A 20,525-nucleotide genomic window follows, 5' to 3' on the forward strand; every position below is an offset into this window, starting at 1 on the left:
TTTCATTACGATATGTTCATTTTTCTCCGAGTTATGGCTCCCGAAACATAGAAAATTTCTTAGTCATAAAAGGGGCGGTGCCACACCCATTTTAAAGATTTTTAGTGTTTTCCAATTTAATGTTATAATTCAATTTAGAAAGTAAAATTCTATTGATACAAAGCTCCTTTTCCCTAAGATATAGCTTATTTTATTCGTCCACGACCCTTTAAAAAATCTTTTATATAAAAGTGGGCGTGGTCCTTAACCGATTTCGTTAATTTTTCTTCCAAGCATTCCTTATAGTAAAGGCAACCTCTCTGCCAAATTTTTTTACGATAGGTTTAACGATTTTTGATTTATGATTAATAATATGATTTTATCACAAGTGGGTGGTGCCACGCCCATTTTAAAAATTGTTTTCAAATTTTTTTCAAGAGTTTCAATATCAGTCCACATGTCAAATTTCAACATTCTAGGTGTATTATTTACTAAATAATCAAGTTTTTTGCGTTTTCCAAATTTTTATATATATAAAAAGTGGGCGTGGTTATCATCGGATTTCGCTCATTTTCAATACCGATCTATTCTGGGTCCAGATAAGCTCATGTACCAAATTTGGTGAAGATATCTCAATATTTACCCAAGTTATCGTCCTAACGGACGGACGGACGGACGGACGGACATGGGTCAATAAAATTTTTTTCGATACTGATGATTTGATATATGGAAGTCTATATCTATCTCGATTCCTTTATACCTGTACAACCAACTATTATCCAATAAAAATAATATTTACTATGAAAAAGTGATAACTTGCACTAACATGTGCTTACGATGACGGCGATAAAAAGATAAAGAACGAATAATTGTTTTTGTTCTACATTTTACATTTTGACATCTGTTGGAGCGGCCATAGCATAGGAGAGGTGTGAAAATCCTTAGCTGCTACATATATAATACCTCTTCTTTGACACATATTTCGACAGATTTCATAAAACTTGTTTTGAATTTAAATAGGTGGTAACCTTGTAAAAGTATTTCGAGTAAGAATATTCTAATAAGGAATCTACGAATGAAGCGTGTTGCCTATATACAAATAGGTCCAAGGCGTTTCAGTGATAGTGACGAAAGTACAATATAATACATTTTAGGTGGCAACATTGGCTGACAGTTTTTTGATGGGAAAAATATGCTTCTTGCAATACAACGTTAAACATCCTTTGGTTGTTGCCCACATTGTCATATTTAATTTTATTTCTAAAAAATTTCAAACAGGGCAACCTGGTACAGACATCCTCAGTGATAACATCCAGGTAAAAAGTGTTGGATTTTTTACTCGATCTATGTAGCGACTTTCATCAGCCGTTTTGGATACAGTAGCGGTTATGTAAAGCATTATTGTATATATGTATATAAATTTAGGTGGCAACCCCTCTTTGAAATAAAGTTGTTGCAATACCACATTAAACACCTTTTGGTTGTCAAATAGGCAGCCTATGGGGCAACATCTAGGTAACCTCAGTAGAAACACGAGACAAACAGTTTTAGCATAGAATACACCACCATGTCCCAAATTTAGCCCTTACAGAATGAGTAGTTCATGTATTGCAATATTTCCAGGGTATCCCAAAAAATGCCAATTATTTAATGAAAAAGGCCACCCTAATGCACATAGTTGATACGATCATACATGACAATACATACAAGTCAAACCTACATATTACATACATATTTACGCACCTGAGGCATTCAATGAAACCAAAACAATTTTTATATTAAGATTTGTGCGTAAGGCTTCACGCCACAGCGCCTTCGTCTTATCTAGCGCATCCGATGATGGATCAACAATAACAGCTAGCGGCATTCGTATGTAAGCATCTTCAATGTAATTACGCAATTGTTCGTGCGGTAGTAGCTTACGGCCGCGTGTTAGCGTAATTTGTTTACCCTGTTTACCTGTAGGGCGCATAGTTGTTAACGCTAATGGTGTGGTTGCAATAGCTGTTGCTGGCGTCATTGTTGTTGTTACAACCGATTCTAATTGTATGCCCAAACCTGTTATTGTAGTCGCTGCTATGTTTGGTGTAATATGATTCAATGAGTTCACATCACCACCGCCAACATAAACTGGAAATACAGGCCTTGTTGTTGTGACAGCCGCTGCCATTAATGGGCCACTTGTTGTAGTCCAATCAAAGCCACGTGCCTGATCCACTACCGCAGCTTGTTGAGCACGTGCAATATTTACATTAAGAGGGGGCATCATTGCAACGCCAATGTGTAGCGCTGGCGTTGATTGTAGAAAACGTCGCGCCGGTGAGGATGTGAATGGTGCTAATGGTGTCTGAGTTGGTGGTGTCACCAACGTTGCTTGTGCGCCACTCACTCTATGATGTTGTGAATGCAAATGTTGCGTTTCAGAGCTACTAGAATCTTGATAATCATCGTAATAGTCCTCGCCTGAATTGTTGGCATGTAAGGGATTGTTGTGTTGTGTTGCTTGTGGTTGCTGTTGAGCTGCTGGCATGGATTGATTGCGCTCTGCTGGTGGTGGTGGTGCTGGTTGTTGTGCTTTCAATGTATTATCCTCTTCTATAAAGACTTGTTGATATAGTTCTTTTGCAATTGGATTTATTTTTTTGATCTTTTCTGTTGGTGCCCGCGCATTTGTGTGGTCGTCATCTTCATCCACATAATCAAAGATGGATATATTAGCATCTGCTTCCTCAACTGATACACTACCACCGGTTATAGTACGTGGAAAATGCTCAGCTTTAGCTTTTCGAACATAAGCTGGTATTAGTGTGTTTGGTATTGTGTTTGGCATTGTCGTTACTGCTGGTAGCGCTAGGTGTAGCTGATCGCGTTCTTTTAGCGAGTCTTTTGAGTTCATATCATCGATGCGCGCTTGTGGTCTTATCATATTTATTGATTCATTACTCATTTCGTTTTGCTCTGGCGTCACAGTTGGCGCTGTGTGGTCATTTTCTTTATCCTCCTCAATTTCCTCCATCATCCTTCTATATTTCTCATGTTCATCCATGTCTTGCTGTAGCACAGCTGTTTCATAGATCTCATCATTTGCACTCATTATATCACCAACGCCACCGCCACCGCTATTGACGCTCGGTCCTAGGTTGACTCCACCACCAACATCACTGTCATAGTCCGTCGCATTACTGAAGTGGCTGTGTCCGAGTAGTAACGCGGAGATAAGTAATGTTAGACAATTCGTGGTACTTTGTCGTCTGCTGGGACTATGTGTATTTGGTCCTTTGAAAAACAACATGTTTCGGTGGTAGTTTTGTGTTTATTCTATAGGACTTTTGATTTTCATTAAAATTCGAAAGTTTTGAGTTGAATAACTATTTTGTTCAGCTTCTTGAATCGTCTGTTGCATACGAAAATCGTTTAAAAACTGAAAGGAGAAAAGGCATAATTTTTATGTAAAAAAATGTATTAAAAACAAAACAATGTTTTGTTATTTTTTTTTTTTTATTGAAAATATTTTTTATATTTTTATCATCAACATCGTCAACTAAACCAGTAGAATTACTGGAAGAAAATAGCTTAAAGTGCAGCCGCGTCAGTTTTCACATTCACAGCCAAGCAACAATTAAGGCAATATTCTCGCATAGCACAGCATCTAAAAATGTATTAGAGTGTAAACTATCCCTGGAAAGGATCGGGAGAGGGAAAATTATACATCTATATTGGGTTCCTAGGCTTAAGCGAATAGGTGGAAATGAAAAAGCGGATGAGCTAGCTAAACACGCCGCATCGCTCGAAGTTTGTACCGTAGATGTTACAATCAGATTGGGCGAGCTAAAAAGAAGGCGAGAGTTCCATATGATCGAACAAGCAGGAAAGGCGTGGAATCATGTGCAGGTCTTACAACCATAGACTAACAAAGCTACTCCTATCAGTGAAAAGAGGTAACTTTAGACTCACGATTGGTATTCTGGCGTCACATGCTTTTAAGTTAAGCCTTTTCAGTGATAGCAGATGGAGAAAGTGCGGGTTGGGGGAGGAAACGATCGAGCATGTTTTGTGCTCGTGCTCTGCGTTCGCAATGGTAAGACTGCAGCTATAAGGAGTGACACAGCTATCAGATCTAGAAGCAGCAAGTAGTATAGGTCCTAAGAAGCTTCTAGTATTTGCCAATAAAACGGAGTGTTTTTTTAATATATGTAGGTCCTGGTTTATTATAGAGTTTTTCGGTTTGGTCGTTGAACTAACTTCCAGTAACACTGTGGACCCATTCAGTCTATTGAGGTCCTCATGGATCAGCCAGTTCAATCTAACCCAACCTTGCCTTCCTTTTCTTTCCTTTACTTTAATTTCCCTTCCTTTAATATCCTTTCCTTTTCTTTCCTTTATTTTGTTTTACTTTATATTTTACTTTTCTATTTTATTTTCATTATCATTATTTTTATTCATTTAGCTTTATTTTATTTTGTTTTATTAAATTTTTGTTCCTTTATTTTATTTTATATAATTTTTTGTCTTTATTTCGCCGCCGAGGTGTGGTAGTAGCGTGCTTCGCCCACCACATCGAAGATCCAGAGTTGAAGTCGTAGGCATAGATACACAAAAAGTTTAGAAAGATTTTTTTTAAATTAGAAAAGCGAGCCTGCGAAATTTCATTTTTTTGACTTTGATTTTTAATGTTTTTTTTATGACAAAATAATACAAAACAATTTTGTTTTCTTTTTTCCTGAGCCCAAATCCTATCGAAAAATCGATGGCGCGATATCGGTTAACATTCGTCTATACAAATCGACCCACCCTAATGTACATATTTCCTTTTTTAGACGCGCTATTAACTTTTTGTATATGAAGAAAGGCAGACATTCCTTCCATTTCTTAGACGTTTGTTCCTCGTGCATTATTTTATGCATCAGAGCTACAGAGCTACTGGGAGTAAATGACAATGCTTGAGTCAATGGAACTGAGCTTAGGAATACAGAAACATACCGTTACCGCCAATGAGATGAATGGCGATTTGGAACAATATGATGAAGTTGCGGATGAGTTTCTGAGAGGCTTGTAATACGAAAAAGATGGAATTGGCGGTATACGGCCCCTATACCCAACATTAACCTATGTAAACGAAGCCTCAAGAGAGTTCTGATAATCTAATCTCTTCCTCTCTTGTTTCCTCTACCCACTGCGTTTATATTGTTCACTTCAATCGGCTCACTCAATTTCCCAATGCTTTTCCTTCTTCCATAAACCTTCCCCCTTTTTCTCTTACTCTTCCTGCTTTCGCGCCTATCGTAGTCTAACTTTCTACTCTCACTATTCTTTTTATTTTTATCCTAATAATATTCTTACTTTTCCTGTTAATCTCTCATTTCAACTCTTGATACCTTTACATTTCCGACATCCCTGCAACTTCTTCTACTTTTCCTTCTTTATTTCCTCTTTTTTCTTTGATCTTTTCTTTCGTGTCCCCTTCTCCAATGTGGAGATATTGACTTCGTCCTTACATTTCATTACAAAAATATTAAAGAAGTAGCAAAATAGTACAAAACATGTTCCCTCCCTACAACTTTAAAATTTTTGTTGTTGTACTGCTTGACCTCTCTGGTCTTATTGCAACCCGGAGATCTCATTATATAAATAATCCCGAACTTGTCTTCGACAAAGTGTTTACTACTATTATGAGAATAGGTCAACATTTAGCATTTTTTCTTCGGGTTCGTTTCCTAAGTCTTTTGAATTGAGTATGTGTCAAATTTGAAATCCGTATTTATCACGAATAATCAACCGAAAATCATTTCAAAATATTATTTTTCTTTAAAAAGCGTTATTAAAGACAAAAGCAGAGAAAAAATCTAAAAATAAAATTGAAAAATTATCATTAAAACCTTTGCCACAGGCGCTGGGTGTCTTTTTTTTATATAATTGATTGCTTTCTGAAAGTAAACAAATTAACATAAAATCTAAATACAAATAAAGCAAAAGAATAAAATTAATTAACTCCAAACATCAAACGGCTGCTGTTTGCTGATATCTACTGCTTAATGTTTAGTGCGTCTTAGTAAGCCGTTGGCGAGCAGTATTTGATTTTTATTAGTACACTGAATCGTATTTTATAGTAAATATATATATATATATACTAGAGCGGGTCAAATTGTATGGATGGATTTTTTTTCATCAGGAGTATAGCAAAAACGTAATCTACAGATGATTCTAAAAAAATTGCTCAAGACACTATAGCTCTAAGTCCGATTTCGAGTCCCCGACTTTTACAAAATAGATATTTTGCCATGTGAATGTAGGGTTTGGCCAAAAAATCTTCTTAGCTTCTGATAGAATTATATGAAAATTATTATATTGGGCTTACTTTAAAAGTATTTTACGTACCTTTCAGAATCTGTATTAATATCTATGGTGTTTTTGTACTTATTATTAAGAATTCATGAGCTTATTATGTTTTTCTAAGAGAAACTGAAAAGAAAGAAAGATAAATTTACTGGCATATTGCGATGGTACCATTTCGAAAACCGCCACGAATTCATCATCAGAAAAAAAAACGTGAAGATGTTATGGCTGTTACAGCAGAAAGTCGTGCAAAACAACCACAAATGGAGAGCAAAAAAGATTTTAAAAAATAATAACATAACATTACTTTTATTTTGAAAGATACGTTAAAATGGTCAATTCTAAGTAAAAAATATTTTTTTAAAGAAATTACATTAAAATTATAAAAAATGTGTTTTTTTGCTTATTACTTCAAAATATAGGTTTGTTTTGAAATTTTTTTCTACTAAAACGAACTTGAAAAAAGAAAAACTGTCTGAATAAAAGTTGTTGGAAATGTTCTGAACATATTTTAGCTGTAAAGAAAAAAAAATGTTCCATAACAAATTTGTTAAAAATGATAATATAGTAGTTAAAAGTTCATCTTAGGCTAATTTCTCATAATTTAAGCCTGATACTAAAATTCAAAAATACTATAGATATTAATATAGATTCTGAAATGTAAAATACCTTTAAAGTAAGCCCAATATGATATTTTTCCTATAATTCTATCAGAAGCTATGACAATTTTTTGGCCAACCCCCCAATTCATATGGCAAAATATCTATTTTGCAAAAGTCGGCGACTCGAAATCGGAAAGCTATGCTGTCTTCAGCAATTTTTCTTAGAATCATCTGTAGATTACGTTTTTGCTATACTCCTGATGGAAAAAAAAATTTTACCCGCTCTAATATATATGTATATATATATATGGTATTTACATTGCAACCGGCGTTCTTCTATTTTGACCTTGTTGTGTTGTTGTATTTAAATAATGCGAACTAAATATACATTTATTAGAATAAAAATGAAACGACAAAAGTGTGCATGCCTGGCCACGGCGCACATTAAATTAAAACAAAAAATCTTAGTGGTTGCGCATGGCAGACAACTTAATTATGCTGAGAATAGAATTGATTCGGATTTTTAGTGAGAGTCAACACAGACAGGAGGGTGGGGCCGTGTGTAGAAGTCCACGAAAGTGGGGAAAGCTTCTGACCGCCATTCACCTGGGAATGGCCAGAGCGATTCTTTTGCATGCGGTTCAAGCAGCTCACTACTGCCGGTCGCTTGCGGCCAAGTATCCTCTGGATAGCCACTAAACACCCGTTTAGCTGTGAGCTAATGTGAGAAGGCGACAACCTGGCTAGGCCACTCTGACATAATCGGTTTAAGGGCTAGCCGGGGGAGATTTCATCGGCAGCGTCTGTACACCTCTAGGTGCGGCTGCAAGCGGGCGTCTGTCTTGGAGCAAGCGGCTCGCTATATAAACGTGCCAAGTAATATTTTCACCCCCGCTGAGCGGGTTGTGCGCTGGGCTTGGGACCCGCCACGTAAAACCATACTCCAATGAAATATAACAACAAGCCTCGGGCAAAGAAGTTGTTTTTGGCCCTACAGTCGGAAAGTTCAGCCTACACAATGAAACTTCTCCTAACGGACTGAGGCTGATTGACTTTGCCGGTGCTCGAAACATGGTCATATCAAGCACGAGGTTCATGCATAAAAAGATACATCAAGCTACATGGCTGTCTCCTGATCGAAATACTCGCAATCAGATCGATCACGTTGTGATAGACGGACGGCATGCTTCCAGTGTTTTAGATGTGCGCACGATCCGTGGACCTAACATCGATTCGGACCATTATCTCGTTGCAGCCAAAACGCACCCGCCTCAACGCGGCTAAAAACAAGGAACAAAAAAACACAAGGAAAGCTAGACGTCGAAAAGCTTCAATCACAACAGACTGCCAATGATTTCGCAACTCGACTCTCACACCTGCTCTCGGAGGGCACAACTCATCCTGAAGGAATACAGGAACAGTGGGAGCATATCTCCAAAGCACTTCGTACTGCCGCCGAGGAAAAAATTGGTTACCGGCGGCCACGAAAACGCAACTGGTATGATGAAGAATGCCGCGTTGCAACCGAAAGAAAAGATGCTGCCTACAGGGCTACGTTAAAAGCGAGCGCGACAAGAGGAGTGTGTGAACGCTATCGTGAGTTGAAAAGGGAAGCGAGACGCCTTTTCAGGAAGAAAAAAGCAGAAGCAGAAAGGCGTGAGTGCGAGGAGCTTGAGCTGCTAGCCACCAGGAATAACGCCCGAAAATTCTACCAAAAAATACGGCGACAGACGGAAGGTTTTAAGACCGGGGCAAACTCCTGTAGGAATGAAAACGGCGACCTTGTAACTGATGTCCAGAGAGTGCTTAGATTATGGAGGGAGCACTTCTCTGCTCTCCTAAATGGAGGCAGCAATTCACGGCGCAGAGATGAAGAACCCGATCCCGCAATCGATGATGATGGAATATATGTCCCCCCGCCCGATTATGACGAAGTTAGAATAGCAATAACCAGATTGAAAAACAACAAGGCCGTGGGCGCTGATGGATTGCCTGCGGAGCTATTCAAGTTCGGCGGCGAGGAGTTGGTAAGGCGCATGCAGCAGCTTCTTAGCAAAATATGGGCGGACGAAAGCATGCCCGACGGTTGGAATCTAAGTGTTCTTTGCCCAGTCCACAAGAAGGGGAATACTGCAAAATGCACCAACTATCGTGGAATCAGCCTTCTTAATATCGCATATAAGGTTCTTTCAAGTGTATTGTGCGAAAGATTGAAGCCCACCGTGAACCGGCTGATTGGATCTTATCAGTGCGGCTTCAGACCTGGTAAATCTACCATCGACCAGATTTTCACAATGCGCCAAATCTTGGAAAAAACCCGTGAAAAGAGAATCGACACACATCACCTCTTCGTCGACTTTAAAGCCGCCTTCGACAGCACGAAAAGGAGCTGCCTATATGCCGCTATGTCTGAATTTGGTTTCCCCGCAAAACTTATACGGCTGTGCAAAATGACGTTGAGCAACACCATCAGCTCAGTCAGAATTGGGAAGGACCTCTCCGAGCCGTTCGAAACTAAACGAGGTTTCAGACAGGGTGACCCCCTATCGTGCGATTTCTTAAATTTGATGCTGGAGAAAATTATACTAGCTGCAGAACTTAACCGCACTGGAACAATATACTATAAAAGCGTGCAATTACTGGCATATGCTGATGACATTAATATCATCGGTCTAAACACCCGCGCTGTTAGTTCTGCTTACTCCAAGCTGGAAAAAGAAGCGGTAAAGATGGGTTTGATGGTGAATGAGGACAAAACGAAGTACCTGCTGTCATCGAGCAAAGAGTCAGCGCATATGCGCCTTGGCAACCACGCTACTGTTGGCAGCCATAATTTCGAAATAGTAAAATACTTCGTTTATTTGGGAACCAGCATCAACACTAGCAACAACATCAGCACTGAAATCCAGCGAAGAATCAATCTTGCCAATAAATGCTACTTTGGACTAGGTAGGCAATTGAAAAGTAAAGTCCTCTCTCGGCGAACGAAAATCATACTCTACAAGTCACTTATCGTACCCGTCCTGCTATATGGGGCAGAAGCATGGACCATGACAACAGCAGATGAAGCGGCTTTGGGAGTGTTCGAGAGAAAAGTTCTTCGAAAGATTTATGGACCTCTACGCGTTGGCGATGGCGAGTACCGAAGAAGATTTAATGATGAGCTGTACGAGCTATACGCAGACATCAACATAGTCCAGCGAATTAAAACGCAGCGGCTGCGCTGGCTAGGCCATGTTATGCGAATGAAAGATGATGCTCCGGCCAAGAAAGTGTTTCTATCGGAACCCGCCTATGGAAGCAGAGGTAGAGGGCGGCCCCCACTCCGTTGGAAGGACCAGGTGGAAAACGATTTAAACTCCCTTGGTGTAACCAATTGGCGCCGGTTGGCAGAGCGAAGGAGCGACTGGCGCGCCTTGTTGGACGGCCATAACCGTTTAGACGGTTAAGCGCCAATTAAGTAAGTAAGTAAGTAAGTAAGCAACACAGACATGCATACCTAATCGTATTTATTTATTTATTTAACAATTAATCTGTAACGATTTTGGCTGAGATTTGATTTGAAACAATGAATATATGAACCATTTATATAATTTCTTTCAGTTTCAATATTCTTCTACCATAAAACTTAACTAGGTTAGGTTACGTTAGGTTGATCGGGCAGCCCCGTGCTTGATTCCACGCCTTTCCTTCTTGGATAAGTATGTGTAGCCGTCGCCTTCTTTTAATCTCGCTCAATCTGATTGCGACGTCTATAGCACAAGCTTCGACGACAACTACTTCCGCCTGAAAAACGCTACGGTGATATGGCGGCATTTAGGAGTTGTTCATTTTCGGATCAACGTAATATATCACGGACCCTAGTCCGTACATTATTTTGGCATCATCCTTGGCCGCCGTTTCGGCACCCTTGCGCTCAGGGTTGGCGAAAGGCGTTGGTATGGTGGATAGGACTACCCACCCTGGAATTAGAAATAGTCGATCAAAACTATGTCAAATAGTCGATCAAATTACAATAAAAACTTCTTTACATTATTACTAGTCGATTGATTATTGATTATACCTAATTTTTAGAATAATATAATCCCTTATGCCTAGCAATTTTATCGCCGATCCAAACTACCCACCAAGATTTTGCGCGTTTCGCCGGCCCTGCTTGCGCCAACCTTCCAACTTTATTGTAGCTGTAAGAGACCCATCGAAGCACAGGCAAGGAACTAGGTTATCTGTTTGTCCTATATATGATGACGCTATACTACTATGGCCGTATGGTATCCGCTGGTCTGGTTATTGCTATTTTCTTTGCCACCAGATCGACAGATGGTATCTGCAGAATCAGATACAGTGCAGCGTCCGAGGTTGTTTTCAGGGCTCCCGTTATACTAAGCATTGATAGCCTGTATACCCCCTGTATTATTCTGAAGAAAGCACATTTTTGTGTAGCCGTCCACTAAAAAATTACTCCATAGTAAAGGAAAGGCTTTACAATCGGCGTAAATATTTAATGAGAAAGAGAGGGCGACTGACCCCATTTACACCCCAGCATTATTTTAAATGCATAAGGTGCCGTCGAGGTTTTCTTTAAAAATCAAAAAGTTTTGACTAAAAAAAAAAAGGAATTAAATGTGCTGATTTGGAGCTTTACGGCCAATGAATGTAAGGCAAAACAAATTCTTTAAACATTTTTTTCCTTCCTGTTCTCTCCTACGCGTTTCGATGCTGTCGCATCTTCTTCAGGGAGTATTCAGCTACTTAGTAATAACTAGAAAAACCCATACTTACTATGTCTATACCCACTGTACTTAACTTAAATTATTTAATGTTGGTGGCTTTGTTGCCATCTCCGTACTGTCTGTTTTTTTTTGCCTTAAATTCGTCGGCCGTCGAGCTCCAAATCAGCACATATAAAACTGACATTTTGGCCCAATTTTAAAAAGAAATTAATTTTTCTTGTGTTTTTTTTTTAACTAACTTCCTTAATCTCTGTCAATATCTGTCAATTACAACTAATTAATAATTTCATTCAAAGAATACCTATGAAATCTGTTAATATAACAGATTTCTGTTAACATTAGGATAACGGTAACGGTTGATATGACAGAGTCGTCTGTAGCACGATAGTCATAAGAACAAAGAGTAGTAAGCGCCGTGAGCGTAAGTTTCTCTTTGAAGTAAGTTAATGCATTTTGATAATATTGACAGTTGTTCGCTATAGAAATGACCAATGAAATCAGCTCTTTTAACAGAACAATTAAGATTAAGAATTTTCTGTTGGAATAAGTAAACAAATTTGTTTTCTTGACAAAAAGCTCTGTTGAATTAACCATAATGCAATCAATTTTACTGAATATGTGTCAACTCAAGAACAATAAGCAATATTTGTTGACTCTACTAGCTTCATTTCTTTCGGTGAAACATGGTTCATATAAGCTTTTATGAAAGTGGGCGTTGCTCCCAACGAATACGCTCCATGGCAAGAGTAAATGTACAAGTTATATATGGTATACCTATATGTAGTTGTTAAGATCAACTAAAGAGAGTGAAGCCAATTAAATTTATATATTATATATTATATTATTTTATTATTATTATTATATATATTTTTTTTAATTGGGCGTGGTAGTCAACCGATTTTGATAATATTCACCTGGTATACGCTAAGTTCATAGCAAGAATAACACGTTTGCCAAATTTCAACAGAATATATTCGGCGGATTTTGATTTAAGGCTTATAAAAGGTTAACATTTCCTTCTTTTACTTTGATATATGAAAATCTATAGCCATCATCTATAGCCAAGATCCTGAGTCAGATCAATAGTTTTGCATGTAAATGCAACAACAATGATTTAAGCCAGATAAATCCAGATAGAAGTCTGGTTCAATTTGTGAACCAGATAATAATTGTTAGTTTCTTATCTTTAGTTTGGCAACGCTGCCTTTATTAAACCTACTTTTTTTCGAAAATAGAAATACAATGGCGACATCTAATATGGCTGAATATATCTCGATTCAAGTAAATTTGGCTAAAATAAATCAATCGGTGTGATGTCCAATTTGAAAAAGAATGTTTCATTTAGCAGCATTTTACAAACAAACAACAATAACAAAGCACTGTAATCGTAATCTACCATAAAATATTTGTAAAGCAGTCAAGCTGAGCTTAAATTCTTATCCAAATATGTAAAGAGATAATAAATTCCAAACCGCGTGCACAGGTATTTTCTGCATTGTTGTTATTGTACATACATACACATTTGTTTGAAGTGTACGGGCTACTGGGCCATACCAAACACGTCACAGTCATAACCAAATGCTTAAGGTAGCGCCGCAATGTGGTTTTTTATACTCAGCTGAGCAGAGCTCACAGGGTATATTAATTTTGTTCGCATAACGGTACCCCGTAACGGCATAAACTAATCGAGATAGATATAGACTTCTATATATCAAAATTATCTGGGCGAAAAAAGAAATTCATTTAGCCATGTCCGTCCGTCCGTAAACACGATAACTTGAGTAAATTTTGAGGTATCTTAATTACATTTGGTATGTAAGTTCCTTAACGAAATCGGACCATAACCACGCCCACTTTTTCGATATAGAAAATTCCGAAAAACCGAAAAAGTGCGATAATTGATTACCAAAGACGGATAAAGCGATGAAACTTGGTAGGTGGGTTGACCTTATGACGCAGAATAGAAAATTAGTAAAATTTTTGGGAAATGGGCGTGGCACCGCCCACTTTTAAAAGAAGGTAATTTAAAAGTTCTGCAAGCTGTAATTTGGCAGCTGAGTATGTAATGTTCGGTTACACCCGAACTTAGCCTTCCTTACTTGTTTTGTTTTACATTTGTATGGTTACATTTGTTAGCATTGTTGTGGTTGTTGGTGGTATGGCTGTGGTATGGATGTATGTGTCTGTATTTTTGTATGAGCTTATTACATTAAAATTCAAATATTTCGAATTGATTTAGATGGTCAAGGTTAGGCAAGATGTTGTGGTTATTAGCCGTAATCTTTTTTAAGCAAGTTACAAAAATAAAGAACGATGAATATAATATACAATTTTCTAAGTACATACAAACATCTCTTCTACACGCAAAAACAACTTGCCCTAAAGAAGAAAAAAATCTATCGTTATATGAACACATTTTTACTTCAAATAATTCTTTTGAGTGTGGAATTCTCCAAGGTTGGCATTGGAAAATTTTAAATTTATGTTGCATATACGAAAGGGTTATATAAAAGAAATTTATTTAGGGCGACATCTGACAAAATTTTTTCCATCCACTCTGATTCATGTACTGGTGCGTAAAACAACCAAAGCGGCATGAGTAATACCAACCAAACTCGTAATATTAGCTAAAATATTGATAAATTGAAGATTTTCCAATTTTTTTTTGCTGTGAATGAAGTCAGGCCGATCGAAATAAAGGAAAGAAAAAATTTTTGAAATCGGTCAAACCGTTTTTGAGTAATAGCTAAAATATTTTTTAATTGAAGTTTTTTAAATAAATTTTTTTGTCGCAAATGATCGCTGAATCAGATCGAAAATAATAGAAAAAAAATTATTCAAATCGGTGTAGCCGTTTTTCAGTTTTGAACGACTTAACGCACACAAATTCATTTTTATATACATACATAGATTGAGTGTTTTTTTTTTTTTAATCATGAAAATTTTTTTGGAAACAGTGTCGCACTTAACAAAAGTAGTGAAATACCCTGCAGTACATTTTACTCTATACAACTCTAAAAATGAGTTCTCCCAGGCATCGCAACATAAAAAAAACTTTTTAACAATAAAATTCAAAAGTAAAATTTTTTCTGGCTTTACAGAAATATAAAAATTTTTATACTTTTTTTGCTATTACAATAAAAGCTAAAGTCTAATTTTTTTATTTTAACAATAACAGTCAAATTTTTTTATTTATTTTTACTTTAAAAAGGCAAAATTTTACTATTTTTTTAGTTTTACAATAAAATGTTGCAAGTTCAAGTTTCATTATTTCTTTACTTTAACAACGAAAGCCCAAATGTTCCAGTTAATTTTTTTTTGACGATAAAAGTAAAATATTTACTGTTTTTTTCTTTTATAATAAAAGCAAAATTTTACTGTGTTTTTATACTCAGAGTGCTTTGTACACAGAGTATATTAACTTTGATTGGGTAACGGTTGCTTGTACAGGTATAAAGGAATCGAGATAGATATAGGCTTCCATATATCAAAATCATCAGTATCGAAAAAACATTTGATTGAGACATGTCCGTCCGTCCGTCTGTCCGTTAACACGCTAACTTGAGTAAATATTGAGATATCTTCACCAAATTTGGTACACTAGCTTATCTGGACCCAGAATAGATTGGTATTGAAAATGAGCGAAATCGGATGATAACCACGCCCACTTTTTATATATGGGGTAAAGTATATCAACCGTTCCACTTAAAAAGCTTCACCGCTTCGATTTGAATGAAATTTTGTGAAATTGCTGTGCTATATAGTAGTGTTAATTTCACTTAAGTACGCTCCTAAATTTTGGATGGTTACGGAGATATAAGCGTCTGAATTCTCAATTTTTTTGTGGACGCCTTTTTTCTATAAATCATAAGTCTGTTGTTGGGTTTTTTTTGCGATCAGTTCAATAATTTTTATTTTTTTATGATTTGTAGGCTAGTCTGATCTAATTTATGCTGGTGCAAATAAAACGCTTAATTCACCTTACGCCCGACGTTTCGCTGAATATTTCAGCATCCTCAGGGGCAACACTATTTATTTTCAAATTAAATAAACAAACAAAAAATATTTTATGTTGAAAAGCACATACATATAAATTAACACAGTAGTTTTAAAGTAAACAAAAATTCTACACTTACAACAATATCGGACAATATTAACATTACTTATCTACCTTGTGTGGTAGTCTTGTCATAACTAATTTGTTTTCTGTTTAGACAAAGCATGTATGCTGCGGCAATATTATCGCTATCTTCCTTCTTGTTCATGGCCCTTTCTCTGTTTTCTAAAATGTGCAAGCTTTCCAAGGTATATCTCATCATTTCTCTTTTCTCCTTATCAATAATTGTCGTGTAAAATCTGCTGTATGGCCGTTGCTAATCATATGTTGTAATAGGGCTGTAGTGGGTTTTTGTTTTTTTATGTCTGCTTCGTGTTGGCTTTCTAAGAATAAAACGGTTTCTAAAGTATTTTTTCCATTCTTTTCGAATATAAATATAAAAATTTTTTTTTTGATTTTTTTTCAAAGAGGGGCATTTTTCATATTTTTATTTTTATTTTTAAATAAAAGCTTGATATTTTTCCTTTAAAATGATACCTATTTTATTTTGGCACGCGAAAATTTCTCTAATACAATAATTTTTAAAATGTCTTTAAAATCAGTTCTTGAAGATTTTTCTATATCTTTATCCTCATGAACTGATTTTAAAGACATTTTAAAAATTATTGTATTAAAGAAATTTTCGCGTGCCAAAATAAAATAGGTATCATTTTAAAGGAAAAATATCAAGCTTTTATTTAAAAATTAAAATAAAAATATGAAAAATGCCCCTCTTAAAAAAATTAAAAAAAATTTTTTTTTAATAAAATTTTTACTAAAACTTTTCTAAAAAATTTGTTTATATTTATATTCGAAAAGAATGGAAAAAATACTTTAGAAACCGTTTTATTCATTTCTTCTTAGAAAGCCAATTACACGACTTATGATTTATAGAAAAAAGGCTTCCACAAAAAAAAATTGAGAATTCAGACGCGTATATCTCCGTAACCATCCAAAATTTAGGAGCGAACTTAAGTGAAATTAACACTACTATATAGCACAGCAATTTCACCATATTCCATTGCCATTCAGCTCCGATGAAGCTTTTTAAGTGGAACGGTTGATATACTTTACCCCATATATAACATTTTGGAAAACACAAAAAACCTCATTATTTAGTAAATAATACACCTGGAATGTTGAAATTTGACGAGTGGAATGATATTGAGACTCTTGATAAAAATTTGAAAACTTTAAAATGGGCGTGGCACCGCCCACTTGCGATAAAATCAATTTTACAAATATTATTAATCATAAATCAAAAATCGTTAAACCTATCGTAACAAAATTCGGCAGAGAGGTTGCCTTTACTATAAGGAAAGCATTGGAGAAAAATTAACGAAATCGGTTAAGGACCACGCCCACTTTTATATAAAAGATTTTTAAAAGGGTCGTAGACGAAAATAATAAGCTATATCTTAGCGACAAAAAGCTTTGTATCAATAGAATTTTACTTTCTAAATTGAATTATAACATTAAATTGGAAAACACTAAAATTTTGGAAAATGGGTGTGGCACCGCCCCTTTTATGACTAAGCAATTTTCTATGTTTCGGGAGCCATAACTCGAAGAAAAATTAACATATCGTAATGAAATTGTGTACGCATATTTTCCTTATAGCAGAAATATTTCTAGTGAAAATGGACGGGATCGGTTAAAGACCACGGCAACTTAGATATAAAACAAGTTTAAAAGGGTCGTAGACTAGAATAATAAGATATAACTTAGCAAAAAATAGTTTTGAATAAATGATATTTCACTTATCAAGTTTTATTGTAAGAGGAAATGGGGACACATTTTTTTTAAAGGGGCGGTGCCACGTGTTATGTAGAAAAGTAATTTATCTGAAATGAAATGTACAATTGACACCTTTACTTGTTATCTTTACAATTTCCTCTTTTCAAACAAAACAAAATTTAATTGGCTTCTTAATTTTACAAGTCCAAATATTACTATTCCTTTTACTTTCACAATAAAAACCAAATAAAACTAAACATTTTACTGATTTGCCACTTTGAAAATAAAAGCAAATCATTACTTACTTACTTAATTGGCGCTTAACCGTCTAAACGGTTATGGCCGTCCAACAAGGCGCGCCAGTCGCTCCTTCGCTCTGCCAACCGGCGCCAATTGGTTACACCAAGGGAGTTTAAATCGTTTTCCACCTGGTCCTTCCAACGGAGTGGGGGCCGCCCTCTACCTCTGCTTCCATAGGTGGGTTCCGATGGAAACACTTTCTTGGCCGGAGCATCATCTTTCATTCGCATAACATGGCCTAGCCAGCGCAGCCGCTGCGTTTTAATTCGCTGGACTATGTTGATGTCTGCGTATAGCTCGTACAGCTCATCATTAAATCTTCTTCGGTACTCGCCATCGCCAACGCGTAGAGGTCCATAAATCTTTCGAAGAACTTTTCTCTCGAACACTCCCAAAGCCGCTTCATCTGCTGTTGTCATGGTCCATGCTTCTGCCCCATATAGCAGGACGGGTACGATAAGTGACTTGTAGAGTATGATTTTCGTTCGCCGAGAGAGGACTTTACTTTTCAATTGCCTACCTAGTCCAAAGTAGCATTTATTGGCAAGATTGATTCTTCGCTGGATTTCAATGCTGATGTTGTTGCTAGTGTTGATGCTGGTTCCCAAATAAACGAAGTATTTTACTATTTCGAAATTATGGCTGCCAACAGTAGCGTGGTTGCCAAGGCGCATATGCGCTGACTCTTTGCTCGATGACAGCAGGTACTTCGTTTTGTCCTCATTCACCATCAAACCCATCTTTACCGCTTCTTTTTCCAGTTTGGAGTAAGCTGAACTAACGGCGCGGGTGTTTAGGCCGATGATATCAATGTCATCAGCATACGCCAGTAATTGCACGCTTTTATAGTATATTGTTCCAGTGCGGTTAATTTCTGCAGCTAGTATAATTTTCTCCAGCATCAAATTAAAGAAATCGCACGATAGGGGATCACCCTGTCTGAAACCTCGTTCAGTTTCGAACGGCTCGGAGAGGTCCTTCCCAATTCTGACTGAGCTGATGGTGTTGCTCAATGTCATTTTGCGCAGCCGTATAAGTTTTGCGGGGAAACCAAATCAGACATAGCGGCGTATAAGCAGCTCCTTTTCGTGCTGTCGAAGGCGGCTTTAAAGTCGACGAAGAGGTGATGTGTGTCGATTCTTTTTTCACGGGTTTTTTCCAAGATTTGGCGCATTGTGGAAATCTGGTCGATGGTAGATTTACCAGGTCTGAAGCCGCACTGATAAGGTCCAATCAGCCGGTTCACGGTGAGCTTCAATCTTTCGCACAATACACTTGAAAGGACCTTATATGCGATATTAAGAAGGCTGATTCCACGATAGTTGGTGCATTTTGCAGTATCCCCCTTCTTGTGGACTGGACAAAGAACACTTAGATTCCAACCGTCGGGCATGCACTCTTCCGCCCATACTTTGCTAAGAAGCTGCTCCATGCGCCTTACCAACTCCTCGCCGCCGTACTTGAATAGCTCCGCAGGCAATCCATCAGCGCCCACGGCCTTGTTGTTTTTCAATCTGGTTATCGCCATTCTAATTTCGTCATAATCGAGTGGGGCACATTAATTCCATCTTCATCGATTGCGGGATCGGGTTCTTTATCTCTGCGCGCTGAATTGCTGCCTCCATTTAGGAGAACAGAGAAGTGTTCCCTCCATAATCTAAGCACTCTCTGAACTTCAGTTACAAGGTAGCCGTTTTCGTTCCTACAGGAGTTTGCCCCGGTCTTAAAACCTTCCGTCTGTCGCCGTATTTTTTGGTAAAATTTTCGGGCGTTATTCCTGGTGGCTAGCAGCTCGCACTCACGCCTTTCTGCTTCTGCTTTTTTCTTCCTGAAAAGGCGTCTCGCTTCCTTTTTCAACTCACGATAGCGTTCACACACTCCTCTTGTCGCACTCGCTTTTAACGTAGCCCTGTAGGCAGCGTCTTTTCCTTCAGTTGCAACGCGGCATTCTTCATCGTACCAGTTGTTTTTTCGTGGTCGCCGGTAACCAATTTTTTCCTCGGCGGTAGTACGAAGTGCTTTGGAAATATGCTCCCACTGCTCCTGTATTCCTTCAGGATGAGTTGTGCTCTCAGAGAGCAGGTGTGAGAGTCGAGTTGCGAAATCATTGGCAGTCTGTTGTGATTGAAGCTTTTCGACGTCTAGCTTCCCTTGTGTTTTTTGTTCCTTGGTTTTAGCCGCGTTGAGGCGGGTGCGTATTTTGGCTGCAAGGAGATAATGGTCCGAGTCGATGTTAGGTCCTCGGATCGTGCGCACATCTAAAACACTGGAGGCATGCCGTCCGTCTATCACAACGATCTGATTGCGAGTATTTCGATGAGGAGAGAGCCATGAAGCTTCATGTATCTTTTTATGCATGAACCTCGTGCTGGATATGACCATGTTTCGAGTCAATCAGCCTCAGTCCGTTAGGAGAAGTTTCATTGTGTAGGCTGAACTTTCCGATTGTAGGGCCAAAAACACCTTCTTTGCCCACCCTGGCGTTAAAGTCACCAAGCACGACTTTTATATCGTGACGGGGCAGAGCTCGTATGTGCGTTCTAATTGTTCATAAAAAGTGTCTTTCACCTCATCGTCTTTCTCCTCTGTCGGCGCATGGGCGCAGATGAATGATATATTAAAAAATTTTGCTTTTATTCGGATAGCGGCGAGACGTTCGTCCACAGGTGTGAACGCCAGAACTTGGCGACAAAGTCTCTCTCCCACCACGAATCCGACGCCGAAACTGCGCTTATTCGTATGGCC

At 37.6% G+C, this 20,525-nt stretch overlaps 2 protein-coding genes across 15 annotated transcripts in view; one reads left to right on the forward strand and one right to left on the reverse strand.

Moving 5' to 3' along the window:
- PAPLA1 (Phosphatidic Acid Phospholipase A1) overlaps positions 1–20,525 on the forward strand; it is a 197,370-nt gene that overhangs the window by 89,768 nt on the left and 87,077 nt on the right. The gene's annotated exons all lie outside the window — the stretch shown is intronic.
- LOC137250688 (uncharacterized) overlaps positions 1–20,525 on the reverse strand; it is a 149,051-nt gene that overhangs the window by 89,312 nt on the left and 39,214 nt on the right. For all 13 annotated transcript variants that reach the window (XM_067783916.1, XM_067783915.1, XM_067783910.1 and 10 more), the window contains one exon: positions 1,723–3,400. In XM_067783916.1, the coding sequence (XP_067640017.1) occupies positions 1,723–3,271 (1,549 nt within the window). In that variant the 5' untranslated portion in view covers positions 3,272–3,400. The remainder of the gene's footprint in view (positions 1–1,722; positions 3,401–20,525) is intronic.

Source organism: Eurosta solidaginis, chromosome 4 (genome assembly GCF_040869045.1).
Source record: "Eurosta solidaginis isolate ZX-2024a chromosome 4, ASM4086904v1, whole genome shotgun sequence".
In the NCBI taxonomy this organism is placed as follows: domain Eukaryota; kingdom Metazoa; phylum Arthropoda; class Insecta; order Diptera; family Tephritidae; genus Eurosta; species Eurosta solidaginis.